At 38.5% G+C, this 17,728-nt stretch overlaps 1 protein-coding gene across 5 annotated transcripts in view; it reads right to left on the reverse strand.

Moving 5' to 3' along the window:
• KANSL1 (KAT8 regulatory NSL complex subunit 1) overlaps positions 1–17,728 on the reverse strand; it is a 169,919-nt gene that overhangs the window by 72,148 nt on the left and 80,043 nt on the right. Inside the window, exon 1 of one of the 5 annotated variants that reach the window (XM_060133504.1) lies at positions 7,847–7,865. The exons of the other annotated variants lie outside the window; for them this stretch is intronic. Coding sequence (XP_059989487.1) covers positions 7,847–7,848 — 2 coding nt within the window. The 5' untranslated portion in view covers positions 7,849–7,865. Of the gene's footprint in view, positions 1–7,846; positions 7,866–17,728 lie in introns of those variants that run through there. 5 annotated transcript variants of the gene reach the window in all.

Below are 17,728 nucleotides of genomic sequence, written 5' to 3' on the forward strand. Positions count from 1 at the left end.
AAAACCTTAAAACTGTCCTTATCCCATGACCAAAAAAATTTTCCACATCAGAAATTTAACCTAAGATAATAACCTGTGACATGAATCAAGTTTTACTCACAACAAAACTCCTATATAAGAGATCACAAACGAAGGTCACATTCCTGAAGTTGGTTTTATTTGCTTATAGTTGAATTTTCTTTGGCCTCCATACATAAGGATACAATATTTTTTCAATTCTTTGCCAGCAGTTTAAAATTATACACAAAGACAAGATCTGCAAGTCTCTTAATGACTATTAGCTAAACAGCAGCTGATTCCTTCAGCTGTGGCACTTGAGCCACAGTTCAAAATTATCCCCACCTGGTAGGTGTCATTCATTTATATTATATGTCTGAACTCCTGAAGTTACCTGAGTTGGAAACCCTACACTAGAAGTCAAATGTTAAGCCCGCAGGGCTGTCTAAACCCGTATTGTAGGGCCCCATCTCCAGAGTTTCAGATTCAGTAGGTCTGAGGTGGGGGTCCCAGAATTTACATTTCTAACAAGTTCCAAGGTGATGCTAGGTAATGCTGCTGGTCCAAAGATCACACTCTGAGAAACTTAGACTGATGAAACTTCCTCAGTGAAGCCAGAGAGGGGTCCCATGAATTTCACAATTGCAGGATACCTGAATAATCCTGAGGATGCCATTTAAGGGGATGGGGTAGAGGGTGCTAAGAAAAGTTGATGGATCAAAAACCAATAGTCACAGCAGATGTCACAGCACGGACTACCCCTAATTATCAGAGGTAGAAAACCATTGCCCTACACTAAATTTAGGAATAATCCTAGATTAAATTCTTGGTCCTATTTTTTAAATTCTACATTCTTCCTCATGGGTTTTATTTATTCTCAAAGTTTTAAATACTTCTTTTACACTCATAACATAATACGGGTTGCAAATAAAGACTGCTGTAAAAGATACCTTATAGCTCCAATATTTCATGACCAACAAATGTGTTATTACCAGCTCTAATATTTTCTACTGAATTTGAATTCTTTCTTCAGCTAGAAACTATACATAGTAGGTAACATTTGTGGAATGCTTCCTTTGTTCTGGGCACTGCTACCAACTTTACATGAATTTCATCATTTAATCATTATAACAACCCTGAGAGACAGCACCTACTATCCCCATACTGCAGATGGAGAATCTGAGGCACTGAGGGGTTAGGTCATTTGCCCAGAGAAGAAAAAGCAAGATGTACATCTGGCTCCAGAGCCCTTAATTTGAATCACTGCACTATAGTGCCTCTATCCTCATTGCCTTTGTGTTAAAGGAAAGCTTTGTTAACAGGGAATTCAATTTAAGGTCTTTACCTACCTCTTGAACCCATTTTTCTGTTTCCATATACAGCTAAGAACTCCACTTAAAAAAGGCCAACACAGGGCTTCCCTGGTGGCGCAGTGGTTGAGAGTCCGCCTGCCGATGCAGGGGACACGGGTTCGAGCCCTGGCCTGGGAAGATCCCACATGCCGCAGAGCAACTAAGTCCGTGCACCACAACTACTGAGCCTGCGCGTCTGGAGCCTGTGCTCCGCAACAAGAGAGGCCGCGACAGTGAGAGGCCCACGCACCGTGATGAAGAGTGGCCCCCGCTCGCCGCAACTAGAGAAAGCCCTCGCACAGAAACGAAGACCCAACACAGCCAAAAATAAATAAATAAATAAATGTGTGTGTGTGTGTGTGTGTGTGTGTGTGTGTGTATAAAGGAAGCACAGACACTCCATTATAACATTAATAAAAGTATGTGACTTTGTGTGACACACAAAATAAAAACACATTAGTCCCTGCCCTTAAGAGGCAGCATGCAAAACAAAATGATACCCAATTCACCCTAAATTCAGTCTCCACACAGAAAGTCATAAAGGTGAAAAGTCAAGAACCTGCAAGCTGTAATCCCCTGAAGGGATCATGGAGGCTGGTCTCTAAACTCTAAAGCCCAGTAGAGAAGTCCTAGGAATGTGTAAATGACCCTGCACAGCAAAAGGGAAAGAGCAGATAACCAACTGAATAAGAGAACAAAAAGATCAGTGAAATCATATTTTTAAGCCTATGGCCACATATGGTTGGGTATTCATCATTTACTATTTTTGTATTCATCATTTACTATTTTTTTGTATTTTTTTTTTTCATGATTTTTTTTTTTTATTCATCATTTATTTTTTTTTTGTATTTTTTGTATTCATCATTTACTATTAATTTGTATTCATTTTTTGTATTCATCATTTTTTTTTTTGTATTCATCATTTACTATTAAAAACCACTGCAATATATTGGTGATGTCCAAGACAAATATTATGGCAATAATATTTACTTTGCTTAAGGAAAGAACTCAGAAGTAACTGAAGAACTAAACAGAATGGAAAACAGGTCTACTCTGGGCATCTAATTGGTATGAAATTATGTTAGAAACAGATATGAATTAGGAGGGAAAAGCAATTTGACATGCTACTGCAAAAGAAGAAAGAAGACTGGCCTCAGCAATGAACAAAAGACGAAGATCAGAGAAAACACGATAGCATCTATCTGCGTTGATTGCTTTTTAAAAATTAACAGACATTATTTCTTAGAATAGTTTTAGGTTTACAGAAAAACTGAGTGAAAAGTAGAGAACCCGTATATCCACCCCCTCAACAGTTTCCTCTATGATTATGCGTTAGTGTAATACATTTGTTACAACTGATGAACCAATTGATACATTATTATTATTAATTAAAGTCCATAGTTTACACAATAGGGTTTTACTCTTTGCAGTTTTGACCAATGTATAATGACATGTATCCACTATTTTAAATATGTAATGCCAAAATCAAAGAGAGTGTTGCTCTAGCTCTCACTGTCTTTATCACAGTAATATAAACTAACTCCTAATCTCCCCCTGCCCTCATCTACTTTTCCTAATCTTCCCCATCTCAATAAAGAGCAATACCTTCCTTCAACTGGCTGAGATCAAAAAACTCACTTTCACAACCCACACACCTAACCCATGAGCAAATCCTACCTGCTCTGCTTTCAAAATATATCCAGAATAAAACATTACTCCTCACAAACTTCACCACCACCCCGACCCAAGCCACCACCCTCTGGCACCAGAGATCACAACAGCCCCCAGCACAGATGCCACTGCTGCTGTCCAGAGCAGTCAGCTTTTCTTTCAAACTAGGTCAGATCATGTCACCCCTCTACTCAAAGGTGATACTCAGAGTAAAAGCTAAAATCCTTACAATAATCAACTAGCTTCCAAACACCGTATCTCCACCTACTCCAGTCCCCCTTTACCCTGAGTTTACCTCCTACTAGGTTCCTTCTCACTACTGAAGCTACACTGCTATCATAAAGACCAAGATGCATTTAGCCATAAGTGCTTAAAGGTAAACAAGTATTCACATTGTGAAATGGAACATTTCTAATCATATTCATAACAAAACTGCTGTAATATTAACTGGCTGGGAAATGGGTGAGGGAGGATCCCCTATCAACACAAGGATGGTTAGAAACAGTAAATTAATCCATCCTGATAAACAACTTATTAAGTATCAAGCTTTAATGTGAATAAAGTACTTCTCCTAAATCTAGAGATCTAGATCCCAAATACATTTGCCTACACAGGGTACCACCCAAGGGCCTGGAGGGTGGGGGTGAAAGTGGGGAGGGCAGAGCCATACAACACTGTACATGGAGTAACACACCTGGTTACTCTTTATTCTCTGCAAGACAGCTATATTCAGTGGAAACCTCTTATAAAATGGGCAGAATAAGGTAATCCTCCTGCTCATTAATACAATAAAACCAAGACTTAATGTAGGAAAAGTTAAAGAACAGTGTAGTTGAACTAACAATTTCAGCCTTGCAGATCAATTTGTGTGACTGTGTTCAGTAGCATCAGATTTTACTATCACTGTTGTCCATTTCAGTTCAGTTCCCAGGCTTTAAAATCCCAAAGGACAGAAAGAGATAAGTATCCTACGTGCTAGTATTAGTAATATTAGAAAGTGCTACCATTTGTTGAAACCTGAAGGGCCAGGTACTTGACATGTATCATTTTCTAATTTTAATTACAACTTAAAGTAAATACTGTATTCCAAGGCTATTAAAAAACTGAGCAATTTTGACAAAGTCACACAGCTAATCAGTGCCAGCAGAAATTCAAACTCACGTCCGACTCAAAAGTCTGTATTCTAAAATATATCTCAATAAAGCTGTTTTCAAAAAATGCTTTCTTTACAACAGACCACAGGCTTTTCTGAGTCAAAACTGAAATCGTTATGACAGACGTATAAAGCACACTGGGTTCTGGACAATATACAGGAGTCCTATCAGAATATTTTAGCAAAATAAATTAAAGGTAAAGGGCTTAAAATCTGAAAATATTTACCTAATAAGAACTGTAATTTTTTTGCCCAACTTCAAATTAAATGAGTTTTAGGACTCAGTTTTCCACAGTCCTTTACAGTCCTTTCCTCCAAGACATCTGAACACCCTAAAAAGAAATACATAAATAGCCTGGATATTTATTTCCTTTGATAAATGGAAAAAAGTAATGTGAAAATGTTTCTGGCTATACTAGTCAACAAAAAAATTGCCCACCAATGTGGAATCTAGCCTTCAAAAACTGGTCATGGTCATTACCCAACCTCTAAGCAATAATACATTCAACTGGATTATCAAGCTAATAAAGGAGGAGAGAGAAAAGCCACAGGAAATTTGAGAGGTAACTTATAATTGGCTCTCATCAGACTCACACACCGGGTCTAATCAGAGACCAGGTGACATGGTGGGATTATGCAAGCCAGTAACAACCATATTGAATGAAATGTCTTTTACAGAACACCACCACTTTCTCCATAAGAGAGTTCAAAAGGTTATTTTCACTCCTCACAGTTAAACTAATGATAAGAAGGCCAATCACAGCTCGGAGTAACCAGACTTTCTAAAAAGGAATTCAATTCTGCATTTTCTTCAGAATCTTCCTTTCCCATTAATGGGGATACTAAATTTCACGTATGAATCAAATTGAGAGAAAAAAGAAAATACAAAGTGAGCTGTAAAATCTATGCTCATGATCTGCAAAACAGATGCAGATGGGGTGAGGTGGAGAAGCCCTTCCCTAGTTCTTAACAGGGACCAACCAAAAGGTCCTGCTTGATCTGTCTCTGCCCATACCATCATCCCTAAGAACCACTCTCAAAACCTCTCCTGGCTCTTTTATACTCTGGCCACACTGGCGGAGACTAAAGGAGGATTCCCTGGCAGTCCCTCTCACAGATCTATTTGCCCTTTGCTATACTCATCATAAACATAATTTTAATCAGTTGATTCAAGCATTTTTTTAATGGTTATTATGTTTCGAGATACTTTTGTTATAGCAGTGAACAGGACAAAATCCCTACCTAACAGGAGGAAATTTACATTCCAGAGGTAGAGAACAATAAGCTAGTAAGCATAAGTGTGTGTGTGTGTGTGTGTGTGCATTAAAATGTTATTTGTGATATTAACTTGCCCTTTTACAGCTGGTGGTCAAGAATCTCTCTTTTAAAAGTGGCAGAGACCTGAACAGGATGAAGAACCAAACTCAGCTGACAGGAAACCTGTGGAAAAGCTTTCCAGGCAGAGCGTGCAGTAAAATGTACAGGCAGCAACGCACTCAGAATTAAGAGTAAGAAGACCAGTGTGGGTGGAGCACAGTGAGCCTAAGGAAATGTTTTAAGATGATACCAAGGTGGTATACAAAAGCAGATAGACCCTAGATCCAGTAGGGTCTTGTAGCCCATGATAAGGAGTTTGACTTTTAGCCTAAGTGTGCCATGAAGCCTTTGGACAAATTAGAGCAGGGGCACAAGATATTATTACTATTTACATTTTTAAGCTCACTCTTGCTGTTCTGTGAACACACTATAGATGATCAATAACAGAAGGAGACAAATTAGGAGGCTACTGAGGTTGTCCAGGCAAAAGATAATAGTTTGATGACAGCATCTGAAATGGAGAGTAGGTATTTATATTCAGAATGTAATCTGAAGGTGGAGCCAGCAAGATTTGCCAAAGGAATAGAATGTTGACACAAAAGAGAAAAAAATTTTCTTTTCCAAATTTGAACATCTGATTTATTTTTTAAACATCTTTATTGGAGTATAATTGCTTTACAATGGTGTGTTAGTTTCTGCTTTATAACAAAGTGAATCAGTTACACATATACATATGTTCCCATATCTCTTCCCTCTTGTACCTCCCTCCCTCCCACCCTCCCTATCCCACCCCTCTAGGTGGTCACAAACCACTGAGCTGATCTCCCTGTGCTATGTGGCTGCTTCCCACTAGCTAAAAAGAGAAAAATTTGATATCTGTGTCTCCCCATGAGAATGTATGGGACTGCTGCTAAAACAGGGGCCACATATGACTTACTCGGTCCTCAAGACACAGGAGCAGTGAGTATAGTCTAGTTGAATGAATTAATGAACGACCTATTACATTTCTCAAAAGAATAAAAGTACAGGCGGGGCTTCCCTGGTGGCACAGTGGTTGAGAGTCCGCCTGCTGATGCAGGGGACACGGGTTCGTGCCCCGGTCCGGGAGGATCTCACATGCTGCGGAGTGGCTGGGCCCGTGAGCCACGGCCACTGAGCCTGCGCGTCTGGAGCCTGTGCTCCGCAACGGGAGAGGCCGCAACAGTGAGAGGCCCGCGTACCGCAAAAAAAAGTACAGGCATTTACTCTGGCTGTCAAATACTGGTAGGGTGTCAGGCATGGAAATTAAGCACCTTAGGGAAAGAAAGGTGAGTTAAAAGATACCAAAATAAAAGAAACCAGAGACCCATATTTCACTGAACTTGCAAACTCACCTCAAAGTACCACCTGTCTCAAAATCGAATACACACACACACACACACACACACACACACACACACACACACACGGCTCATTTAGGAAAAGTTACAATATCAGAGCAACAATACTTCTTTGTGAACTACAAGATTGGCTATATTATCTGACAAGATAACTTAAATTGACAGACTTGCTTCACCAAGTAGAGCTAGATGTCCTTGGTGTCCTGTGATATACGAGGAATCTGGTAAATCTGTCATAAATCAAAATGTGTTGAACTTTTTTTTTAAAACAGAGACAAAATAAGTTTAGCGAGCAAAGAGGAGATTAGACATTATTTTTAAAATTCCTCAAAGCCTACTCTATATATCTGCAAAATTACAGGATTAAATTTCTATGCTTTTACATAAGATTCAGATTTGACTTTAATTTCCCTCTGTAGAAACTACAGAGGATTGAGATGGGTGTGGGGGAGAGGTGGGGATACACATGATGACTCTTATTTTTCCTCCAAGGAAGTTACTGGAGTCTGTAAAAACAGAACTTAGGGCAGTATTCCTTAATGCTGGCCATACATTAGAATTATCTGGGGAGGTTTTAAAAACATGAATGCTGAAGACACACCCCAGATCAATTTAATCAAAATTAACTGCCAGTAGGGCCTGAATTTTTCCTTTAATGCTTTCCAGGTGATTCCATTTAGCAGCCAAAGTTTCGAACCACCAACCCATAGCAATAAAGATTAAAGTAGAGGAATTTAAACAAAAACTCCTAAAGAAACTCAACATTTTCTGAGTCAACAAAGTTGATCCCTCATATTAACTGATGGCTCACAGTGAGCATTTTGGAGGACAGATAAAAGGAATTGTCTTGGAATAATAAAAGGTTCATTTCATACATACTTAAACAGCTCAGGTAAGGACAGAACAGAAATAACAACGAAACAAACCCTGGTTAACCCCACCCACATTCTTTCCTAAGGCTTGCATTTTTTACTTACATTATCACTGCAACAAAACTAGAGTCAATTCAAGTTGTCTTCTTCCTGTAATGCTGCCTTAAATCTCTACAGAAAGCAGTTACTTGCTGCACAGCTAAACACATCTTCAGCTGAAGAAACTTTACCTAGAAAAAAGAAAGTAACACCCCATCTTGTCCCTCCCATTTCCCCTCATCAATAGCTAACTTTGAACAAAGAGTCTGTGGATTCATTGTACTATTACATGAGGATAGGGCAGTGAAATTCCCAGTCCTCAGCTGCAAAATAAATACATTTAAGAAATTCTATAGAACACAAGAGTAAAGCAAAATCTTAGTAAACTGACACAGGTTCCCATCCTCCTGAACACATGAAGAAGGCTGCCATAGTTTTCCAATTACATTTCAACTCTGTCCTAGTTTTAAGGCACAAGCTGATCTTCACCTCATTATAGATTTTCAAATATGAGAGAAACGACAAAATCCTTATCTACGATCAATGATAAAAGAGATAGGGATAAAAAAGAAAAGGGAAATTCAGTCTGGTTTTTACATGGATTTAGACCCTTCTATAATTAATTAATTGATTATTCAAGCTGACAGGTGGACACGGATACAAATAAAATACGGAAAGCATTTTAATGCATAGTTTTAGGCTGAAAGGATCTAAACAGTTTCCCTTATATATTGTTTCTGGAAATCTGAAATCAGAACATAGGACTTTTCATTTCAGATTTATATTTAATGTTCAGCTGATTTAAGTATTTTTTCTCAATAAAATTAATGTGCTGTCTTATTTTAATCATGTAAAAGCAGCAAAGTGATAAGGAACTTGAATGCCATGACGTGAATATTCAAAATCAACTGGTTATATACCCCATGCATTAAATCTGAGTGCCTAATATATACCTCCAAAATGATTACAATGACAATCCTTCAACAACATCTGAACCATTACAATGTGAACAGCATTCTGCTGAGCGCTACACAATAATCAAAAGACAGGGTCCATAGCCTCAAAACAGTTTATAAATTTGAGGAGATAAGGCTGATAAGCAATATAGCAATAAACACATAATAAGGGCTTAAAATCAGGCAGTACAAACTAAGTATGAGTAGCAGTTCCCAGCCTGGAGTCTTGGCGACCAAAAAACACATTGGTAAGCCAAATAATTAAGAAGTAAAACTATATGTGGGAGTCCTAAATATATAAGCAGCCAAGGTTGGAAGCCACTCACTTGTCAAGAGAAAAATGGTTTGTGTCTTTGCAAGCAGACCAGGGTAGTCTCAACTTTGCTATTTACTGTGTGAATGTCAACAATTTACCTAACCCTTTAAAAGAGGTAATACCTACCAATCACCATGAGAATCAAACAATATTGTACATATAAAGCACTTTTTAAAAAATAAATTTATTAATTTTTGGCTGTGTTGGGTCTTCGTTGCTGCATGTGGGCTTTCTCTAGTTGCGTTGAGCGGGGGCTACTATTCATTGCCATGCGCGGACTTCTCATTGTGGTGGCTTCTCTCGTTGTAGAGCACGGGCTCTAGAGCACAGGTTCAGTAGTTGTGGCACACAGGCTTAGTTGTTCCGCGGCATGTGGGATCTTCCCGGACAAGGGCTCACACCCGTGTCCCCTGCTTTGGCAGGTGGATTCTTAACCACTGCGCCACCAGGGAAGTCCCCATATAAAGCACTTTTACACAATGCCTGGCACTTAGTCTCAAATACTGGCTATTTCCATCATTACTGTTAGACAGACAACAGTAATATCCTAGTGCTGGCAGGATTATGTGATTATCAAGTCCAGTAGTTCTCAAGTTGTGGCTCCCAGACCAGCAGCATAAGCGTAACTTGGGAACTTTTTAGAAATCCACAGAAAATCTTGTAGAAATAAATTTCTATTGTTTTTAAGCCACCCAGCCTATGGTACTTCATTATAGTGGCCCGAACTAAGACAAAGGTGTACTCCTAGAGTTTATTACATACTGTGTGATAAGATGGCAGAGTGGGAAGGTGAAGTGGGGTTGTGATGAGAAGGATGTTGATCACAGTGGCAAGGGAAATCAAGAACTGCATTTTAAATATGAATCTGAACTTCAGAAAAGAAATATACCTGGGCTGGGGATATAAATTTGGAATTATTGGTGTATGGATGATACTCAAAGGACTAAAGATCACCAATGAAAAATACAGATGGGGGGCTGGGGGGGGGGTCCTGAAAACCAAACCATGACACACTTTAACATTCAAAGGGTAGGGAGAGACGAGGCACCAGAAGTCTGTATGGAGGCATGCAAGACCGGGTCGGCGGGGGGAACGACACAGGACACGTGTGCCATCTTCTGATATTTAAATAAATTCTAGCTCATATCCCCTTTATGGTTCTGGGTCTACCCAATCCTCTTCTCGTCTGAAAAATCAAGTATCAGGTGGACCTAATTTCTACTCTGTCCCACCTATATCATCTCAACCTCATTCCTTCACATCTCTTTCAACAACAAGAATACTTTTTAAAAAGAACAGGATGGCGGTGGTGGGGGGAGGCAGCAAAAGAGCTTTTATACAGAAAGATTCTGAAATATTTACAGACAAAATAATATGTAGTATAGAACTGACTTCAGAATAACTGAAGTGTGCATGTGTGTGTGTGTGCGTGCACGCACGCGCTAGTAGTAAGGCAAGGGGGTCTAGATAAAAACCACAATAGCTATGAGTTTATGTCTGTTGTAGCCAAGTGACACACACACGGGGGTTTACTGTACTGTTCTCTCCACTTGTATGTTAAGCTTGCATTTTCTACAATAAAACATAAAGGAGGGAGGAGGAAGAGGGGCTGGCAAACACTAGCTCAAGAGAAACCTTTCGATTTTATCCAGACTAATGACAGCTACAACCAAAAATTCACAGGGTTGACCCAGACATTCCAGAAGATTAAAGGCTCACCTTTAGACTTTAAGGGTAAAAGATTTTTCCCTAAACCATATGTTTTTATTTTAAAATGTCTCAAAGATGCTTAAGTCAGGCACAAATTTACCAAAACAGTGACGCAACAATTCTCCAAAGGGCTATGGCAAACTAGGCTCTACTGAACACTTTCATTTCTTAAGACACCTAAATGACTTTAATAAAATTTCACCATTGAGAATGTCCTACATTAGTCTGGGAAGCTACAGAATCATTCATACGTAACTGAGCAGGGATCAAGTGCTCCTACACTAGTTTAAAAAAAAAAATCACTCATCACACACACATTCTGTAGTTGTTAAGCAGCGAGAAGTTGGGCACTGCATGCTCTCTCCTGGTCATAAACCTGTTCACTACTCAATTAGGATACTGTATTTGAGAAGATAATAGTTCACAGTAATCTTCACATTCTTTGTAAAGCATTACCTTCTTCTGAACACAATATAGGCCGATGCACCCTTCCTTGCATGAAACATGACAGTTATCTTTAACTCATCAAGTTTAGATTAATTTTATTTTACATACACACATACACATACCCATGACCATCCCTCGAAGTAGCAGAGATGAACCAAGTCTCTACCTCTTCTGCTATCGATAAAATAAAAATTTTCCATAGAAATGCTGAGGACTGAAATGATCCACAAAAAGTAGAAATTTGGCAATATCAGCACTCACATTTAAATTGAAATTCTCAATGATAAAGCACATGCCATAAATCCATAAATGCACTAAATTGACTAGTTGCCCAAAAGACAATCCCTCTTCATTTCTTAACCAAATTCGCAGAACTTTCCCACTGCCCACCCACCCAAGGCCTCTTCCCTGAAAGTTCCATGAAGATTTGGGAAGAACCAAAAAGGGAAGAGGAATCTTTTATTAAATTTACATGGTATCTTTCCTCCCAGAATTCAAAGTTAAATAAAACCAAGGAAAGAAGACCAGAAGGTCACAGCACTAACGACCTAGAAGACAACACAAGTCCAATTTAACTGCTATTACGGACCAAATTACACCAGAACACAGTATTCGCAAGAATATGTGTAAATTAAACAACAAAGCAAAATGTTCGAGATCTAGTTTGTCGTGATTACTTTTATTTTCTGGACTGAGAGTTGAGTCCCACAAAAAGTACGAAAAAGAAAATTATACACACACACACATATATATATATATGTATGTATATGGCTCACAATTCTTCAATTATTTCCAGATTAAAATACTTCTCCTGAACACTTGTTTTTGTTATTTGGGGTGGGGGTATGGCAGAGCTGGAGTACGGTATAACACAGGAATAGAAAGCAGATGCTACACAGTAAGAGTGTCAACCCCTTCTCCCAAAACATTGTGCTCACCTCTGGGCTTATGTTCACACTTATTGCCTTGGCTTCCTTCTGTCCCCTGGCCCTGCTTCTTCCCCTTTTTACTCTACTTACTTATTCTCTATCCAACCCATCCTCTCTAATATTTGATAGTCAAAATAATATCCCATGCTAAAAGCATTCTCTGAAGTATTTCCAGATAGTCCAACCAAATATCCTCTCCCCCTTTCTCTAAATCTTAGAAGCTTATTACATTTTTTAGAGCATATGCTTATTTCTGCCCTGTATTTATCACAGACAACAACTTATATATCTGACTTCACATCCTTAGTCTAAGTTTAACCATAGCATGTTATCCTCAGAGCCCAGCAAAAAATTCTTATAAAAAGCAGGCACTCGGACTTCCCAGGTGAGTTAACAATCTGCCTGCCAATGCAGGGGACATGGTTTCAAGCCCTGGTCCAGGAGGATCCCACATGCCACGAGCAACCAAGCCCGTGCGCCACAACTACTGAGCGCGCGCACCTAGAGCCTGTGCTCCACAACAAGAAAAGCCACCGCAATGAGAGAAGCCCATGCACCGCAACGAAGAGTAGCCCCTGCTCGCCACAACTAGAGAAAGCCCACACATAGCAACGAAGACCCAACGCAGCCAAAATTAAATTAATTAATTTTTAAAAAAGCAGGCACTCAATATTTATTGGGGGGGGTGCGTTCACCCCCTAGATACAAACAACTGTCATACAAGTTTTCAGTGTGGGCTTAAACAATTTGACTTCCATCTTCCTGTTTTGAAAACTGTTTCACGAGAATGATTCATACAGTTGATTCACATCCAACTGCCCCCAGTGGCTCAAGAATCAATCCTAAAAGGCACCAGACACAGAATAGCAGTTTCTAATCTATGAAGTCTTAACTTTTCAGTAGAAACTAATGTCAATTCAGTTAAAGAGAAAGCAGAGAAAAGGAAAACTAGATGTCTTTCTTAACTGCTCTATTCTCAAACCCAGAGCAATATTTGGAACATCAAAGAAATGTAATGTTTATTTACTAAATAAATGAGAAAAAACCTCTTCATCTTTATTAAAATGAACTCACATTACTCTCATTATTTTCTTTCCTCTTACAGCACTTGGCCAAATTTTTGGAATCAAGTTTAAAATATTTCATAGGCAGGGAAATGTATAATGCCTAACATGCTTTGGGTACCATGACAAATACAATTAAATACTTGCTTTCATCAAGTTCTAAAGTCCTAGTTCCCTCAAGTCACTTTATAATTTCCTTTTTTTTTTTTAATATTTACTTTTTGGCTGTGCCTCGTGGGATGTGGGACCTTAGTTCCCCCACCAGGGATCGAACCTGTGCCCCCTGCATTGGAAGCACAGAGTCTTAACCACTGGACCACCAGGGAAGTCCCACAATTTCCATTATTAATCTTTTCTCTTTAATATCTATTTCTCCATCAGGAGTCCTCCCACCATTATATCACTCATTCATCTATAAGCACATGCTTATCTAAGCATTCGAGGAATTGCTTACTAAAGTACTCAGCACAGAGAAGCACAGAGAAAACCTAAGCTCTGGAGTGATACAACCCTGACTCTAGTTCTTGCTCTTAAGCAATTACTAAGCCATGTGACAGTGTAAGTCACTTGCTGTGTCTAGCACTCGTTTTTCTATCTGCAAAAATGTGAAGAATTAACATGTATATAAAAGCATAGTGTCAATAATAGGCACTAAGTGAGTGTTAGTTTCCTTCCCTCTTCTGTAATAGAACCCTCTGACTTTGGAAACTATCACTAGAGGAACAGAAAGCATTCTTTGAAAACACCGTCCTAAAAAAAAAAACCAAAACACTAAAATTAAACAAAGCACCTTTGGCCCTAGTCTAAAAGCTGCCATATCATTTAAGTAAATCAGCATAATGAAGAGAGACAAGAATTATCTTCTACTTTTTTAATTTAAAAAAGGTCATAGGGCTTCCCTGGTGGCACAGTGGTTGAGAGTCCGCCTGCCAATGCAGGGGACACAGGTTCGTGCCCCGGCCCGGGAAGATCCCACATGCCGCAGAGTGGCTGGGCCCATGAGCCATGGCCGCTGAGCCTGCGCGTCCGGAGCCTCTGCTCCGCAACGAGAGAGGCCACAACAGTGAGAGGCCCGCGCAAAAAAATAAAATAAAATAAAAAAGGTCATAATAGGGCTTCCCTGGTGGCGCAGTGGTTGAGAGTCCGCCTGCCGATGCAGGGTACGCGGGTTCGTGCCCCGGTCCAGGAAGATCCCACATGCTGCGGAGCGGCTGGGCCTGTGAGCCATGGCCGCTGAGCCTGCGTGTCCGGAAGCCTGTGCTCCGCAACGGGAGAGGCCACAACAGTGAGAGGCCCGCGTACCGCAAAAAAAGAAAAAAAGGTCATAATACATTTTAAAAGTATTAATGTAATAAATGAAAGTTATCACTTCCCCTTCCTCTATTCCCATCTCATCCTTTAGAAATAAGCACTGTTAATACTCTGGTGTAAATATATTTTTTGTTACCAAAGTTCTGTTATAGATATTTGGAAAATAAACAATAACATAAAGAAAATATCACCTATACAACCACTGAAATTTTAAAAAACAAGTACATTTCCATCTTAAAATTATATTCATTTCCATTTTTAAAACACATGATGGGGAAAGAACAGCCTTTTCAATTAATAATGCCATGACAACAAGCAAGAGAATGAATTTGGACCCCTACCTCACACCACATACAAAATTAACGCAAAGTGGATCATAAGCTTAAATATAAGAGCTAAACTCATAAAACTCCTAGAATGAAGCATAGGAGTAAATTCATGACCTTGGGTTAGGCAATACTGTAATATACTATGATACAAAAAGCAAAAGGAACAAAAGAAAAAAAAAGACTAAATGGATTATACCAAAATTTAAAACTTTTGTGCACTGAACATAACAAGAAAGTGAAAACAATCCAGAGAAGGGAATATCTGCAAGTCACATATCTGACTAGAGATTTGTATTCAGAATACATAACACACTTACAATTCAACAATTAAAATGACAAATAACCTATCAATACTTTAAAAATGGGCAAAGGATCTGAACAGACATTTCTCCAAAGAAGATATGCAAGTGATAAGCACCTGAGATACACAAATGGATCAACATCAGCAGTCACCAGAGAAATGTAAATCAAACCAGTGATATGACTCCACAGACATTAACATGGCGCTACAATTAAAAAGACAATAAAAAGTGTCGTGTCCTTAAGGATGTGGAGCAACTGGAACCCTCATCCATTGCTGGTGAGAACGCAAAATGGTACAGCATCTCTGGAAAACAATTTGTCAGTTTCTCAAAAAATTAAACAGAGTTACCATACAACCCAGCAATTCCACTCCTAGGTACAATACCTGAGAACTGAAAATATATGTACACAAAAACTTGTACATGAATGGTCACAGCAGCAATACTCATAATAACCAAAAGGTGGAAATGACCCAAAGTTCATCAATGGATGAACGAATAAAGAAAATGCTGTACAGCCATACAATGGAATTTGGCCATAAAAAGGAATGAAGTACTGATACATGTTATTTTATGTATAAACCTTGAAAATATTGTGCTAAATGAAGTCAGATGCTAATGGTTACATATTGTATGATTCCATTTATAAAAAATGTCTAGCACAGGCAAATCCGTAGAAAGATTAGTGGTTGCAAGGGGCTGGGTAACGGAAGAGAGGGGGAGAGGAGAATGACTGCTTATGGCTAACAGGGTTTTTTGTGGGGGATGATGAAAATGTTCCAAAATTAGACAATGGTGATAGCTGCACGATTCTGTGAATATGCTAAAAACACACTGAATTGTACACTTTCAAAGGTGAATGTTATGGTATATGAATTATATCTCAATTTTTAAAAAATACTAAAAAATCTTTAAAAATGTAGTGACTGCACTGTGTCACACCAAATGTGAATTAGTACCTGGCAACTTAGAAAATACTTTAATATTAAAATCTTCCAGCTTATAAAAAGGAGGATTCTACAAAGACATTTAAAATAATTGAAAACGCAGCACATTTTAACTTATTTCTTTTTTCAATTTTTAACTATGGTAAAACACACACAAACACACACTATTTAAGTGTACAGTTCAGGGGTGTTAAGCATATTCACATTGTTGTGCAACCATTACCACCACCCATCTCCAGAACTCTTTTCATCTTGCAACTGAAACCCTGTACTCCTGATTCCCCCTTCTCTCCAGCCCCTGGCAAACACCATTCCCCTTTCTACTATCTATGAATTTGACTACTCTAAACACCTCATGTAAGTGGAATCATACAGAATTTATCTTTTATGACTGGCTTATTTCATTCAGCATAATGTTCTCAAGGTTCATTCATGTTGTAGCACATGTCAGAATTACCTTCCTTAAGACAGATAACCAACAAGGACCTACAGTATATATAGCACAGGGAAATCTGCTCAATACTCTGTAATAACTTAAATGGGAAAAGAACTTGAAAAGAATATAACTGAATCACTTTGCTGTACACCTGAAACTAACACAGCATTGTTAATCAACTGTATTCCAATAGTACAGAATAGAATAACCTTCCTTTTTAAGGTTGAATAACATTCCACTTTACTCTACACCACACTTTATCTATTCATCTGTTGGAAGACACCTGAGTTGCTTTCACTGACTTAATTCTTATATGATCAATATCTGGAGTAAATCAATTTATTAGGAAATATTAGATTATGCTGATATTTGCCCAACTCTGGGAATGTACTAAAAGCTAATGAACTACATACTTTAAATGAATGAATTAGATGGTATATGAATTATAATTCAATAAAGTTGTTAAACCATGAAAGCTCTTTCTCATGGACATATGAAAATAATAAGTGTTAGTTCCCCACCCACATAATCAGTGTGAAGTATTTCCATTGCCAATACACTGGAAGTATCTGCTATCATTTTATATATTTCCTCTAGCCAGTATTCTGAACTGGATTAGGAATGAAAATATTTAACAAGTGATCTAACAAGAGATTCCATTAAGTAAGGGCCATTCAGGAGACAAAAATCATCCCAAACTTAATCTTCCTTCATTAATTCTAATAGTAAATTGTTTTGACAGTCCAAAATTATTTTTGTAGTTTAAGAGAAATAAAGATCAGTAACAGCCTTTACACTAGCAATGAAAGTGACCCACAAAGTCATGATTTTCCATTAATTATATGCTCTATCCCACCCCTTTCCTTCTGAATTTCATATCTTAAATAATTCTGAGGAAAGAAATGACATCCTTTCTTTGCTTTAAATCAATGGTTCTCAAACTCTGGTCTTGCACCAGAATCATATGGAGGGTTTACTTGTTAAAAACAGACTGTTAAACAACCCAATCCAAAAAATGGGCAGAAGACCTAAACAGACATTTCTCCAAAGAATATATACAGACTGCCGACAAACACATGAAAGAATGCTCAACATCATTAATCATTAGAGAAATGCAAATCAAAACTACAGTGAGATACCATCTCACACCGGTCAGAATGGCCATCATCAAAAAATCTACAAACAATAAATGCTGGAGAGG

Source organism: Lagenorhynchus albirostris, chromosome 20, assembly GCF_949774975.1.
Source record: "Lagenorhynchus albirostris chromosome 20, mLagAlb1.1, whole genome shotgun sequence".
Taxonomy (NCBI): Eukaryota; Metazoa; Chordata; class Mammalia; order Artiodactyla; family Delphinidae; genus Lagenorhynchus; species Lagenorhynchus albirostris.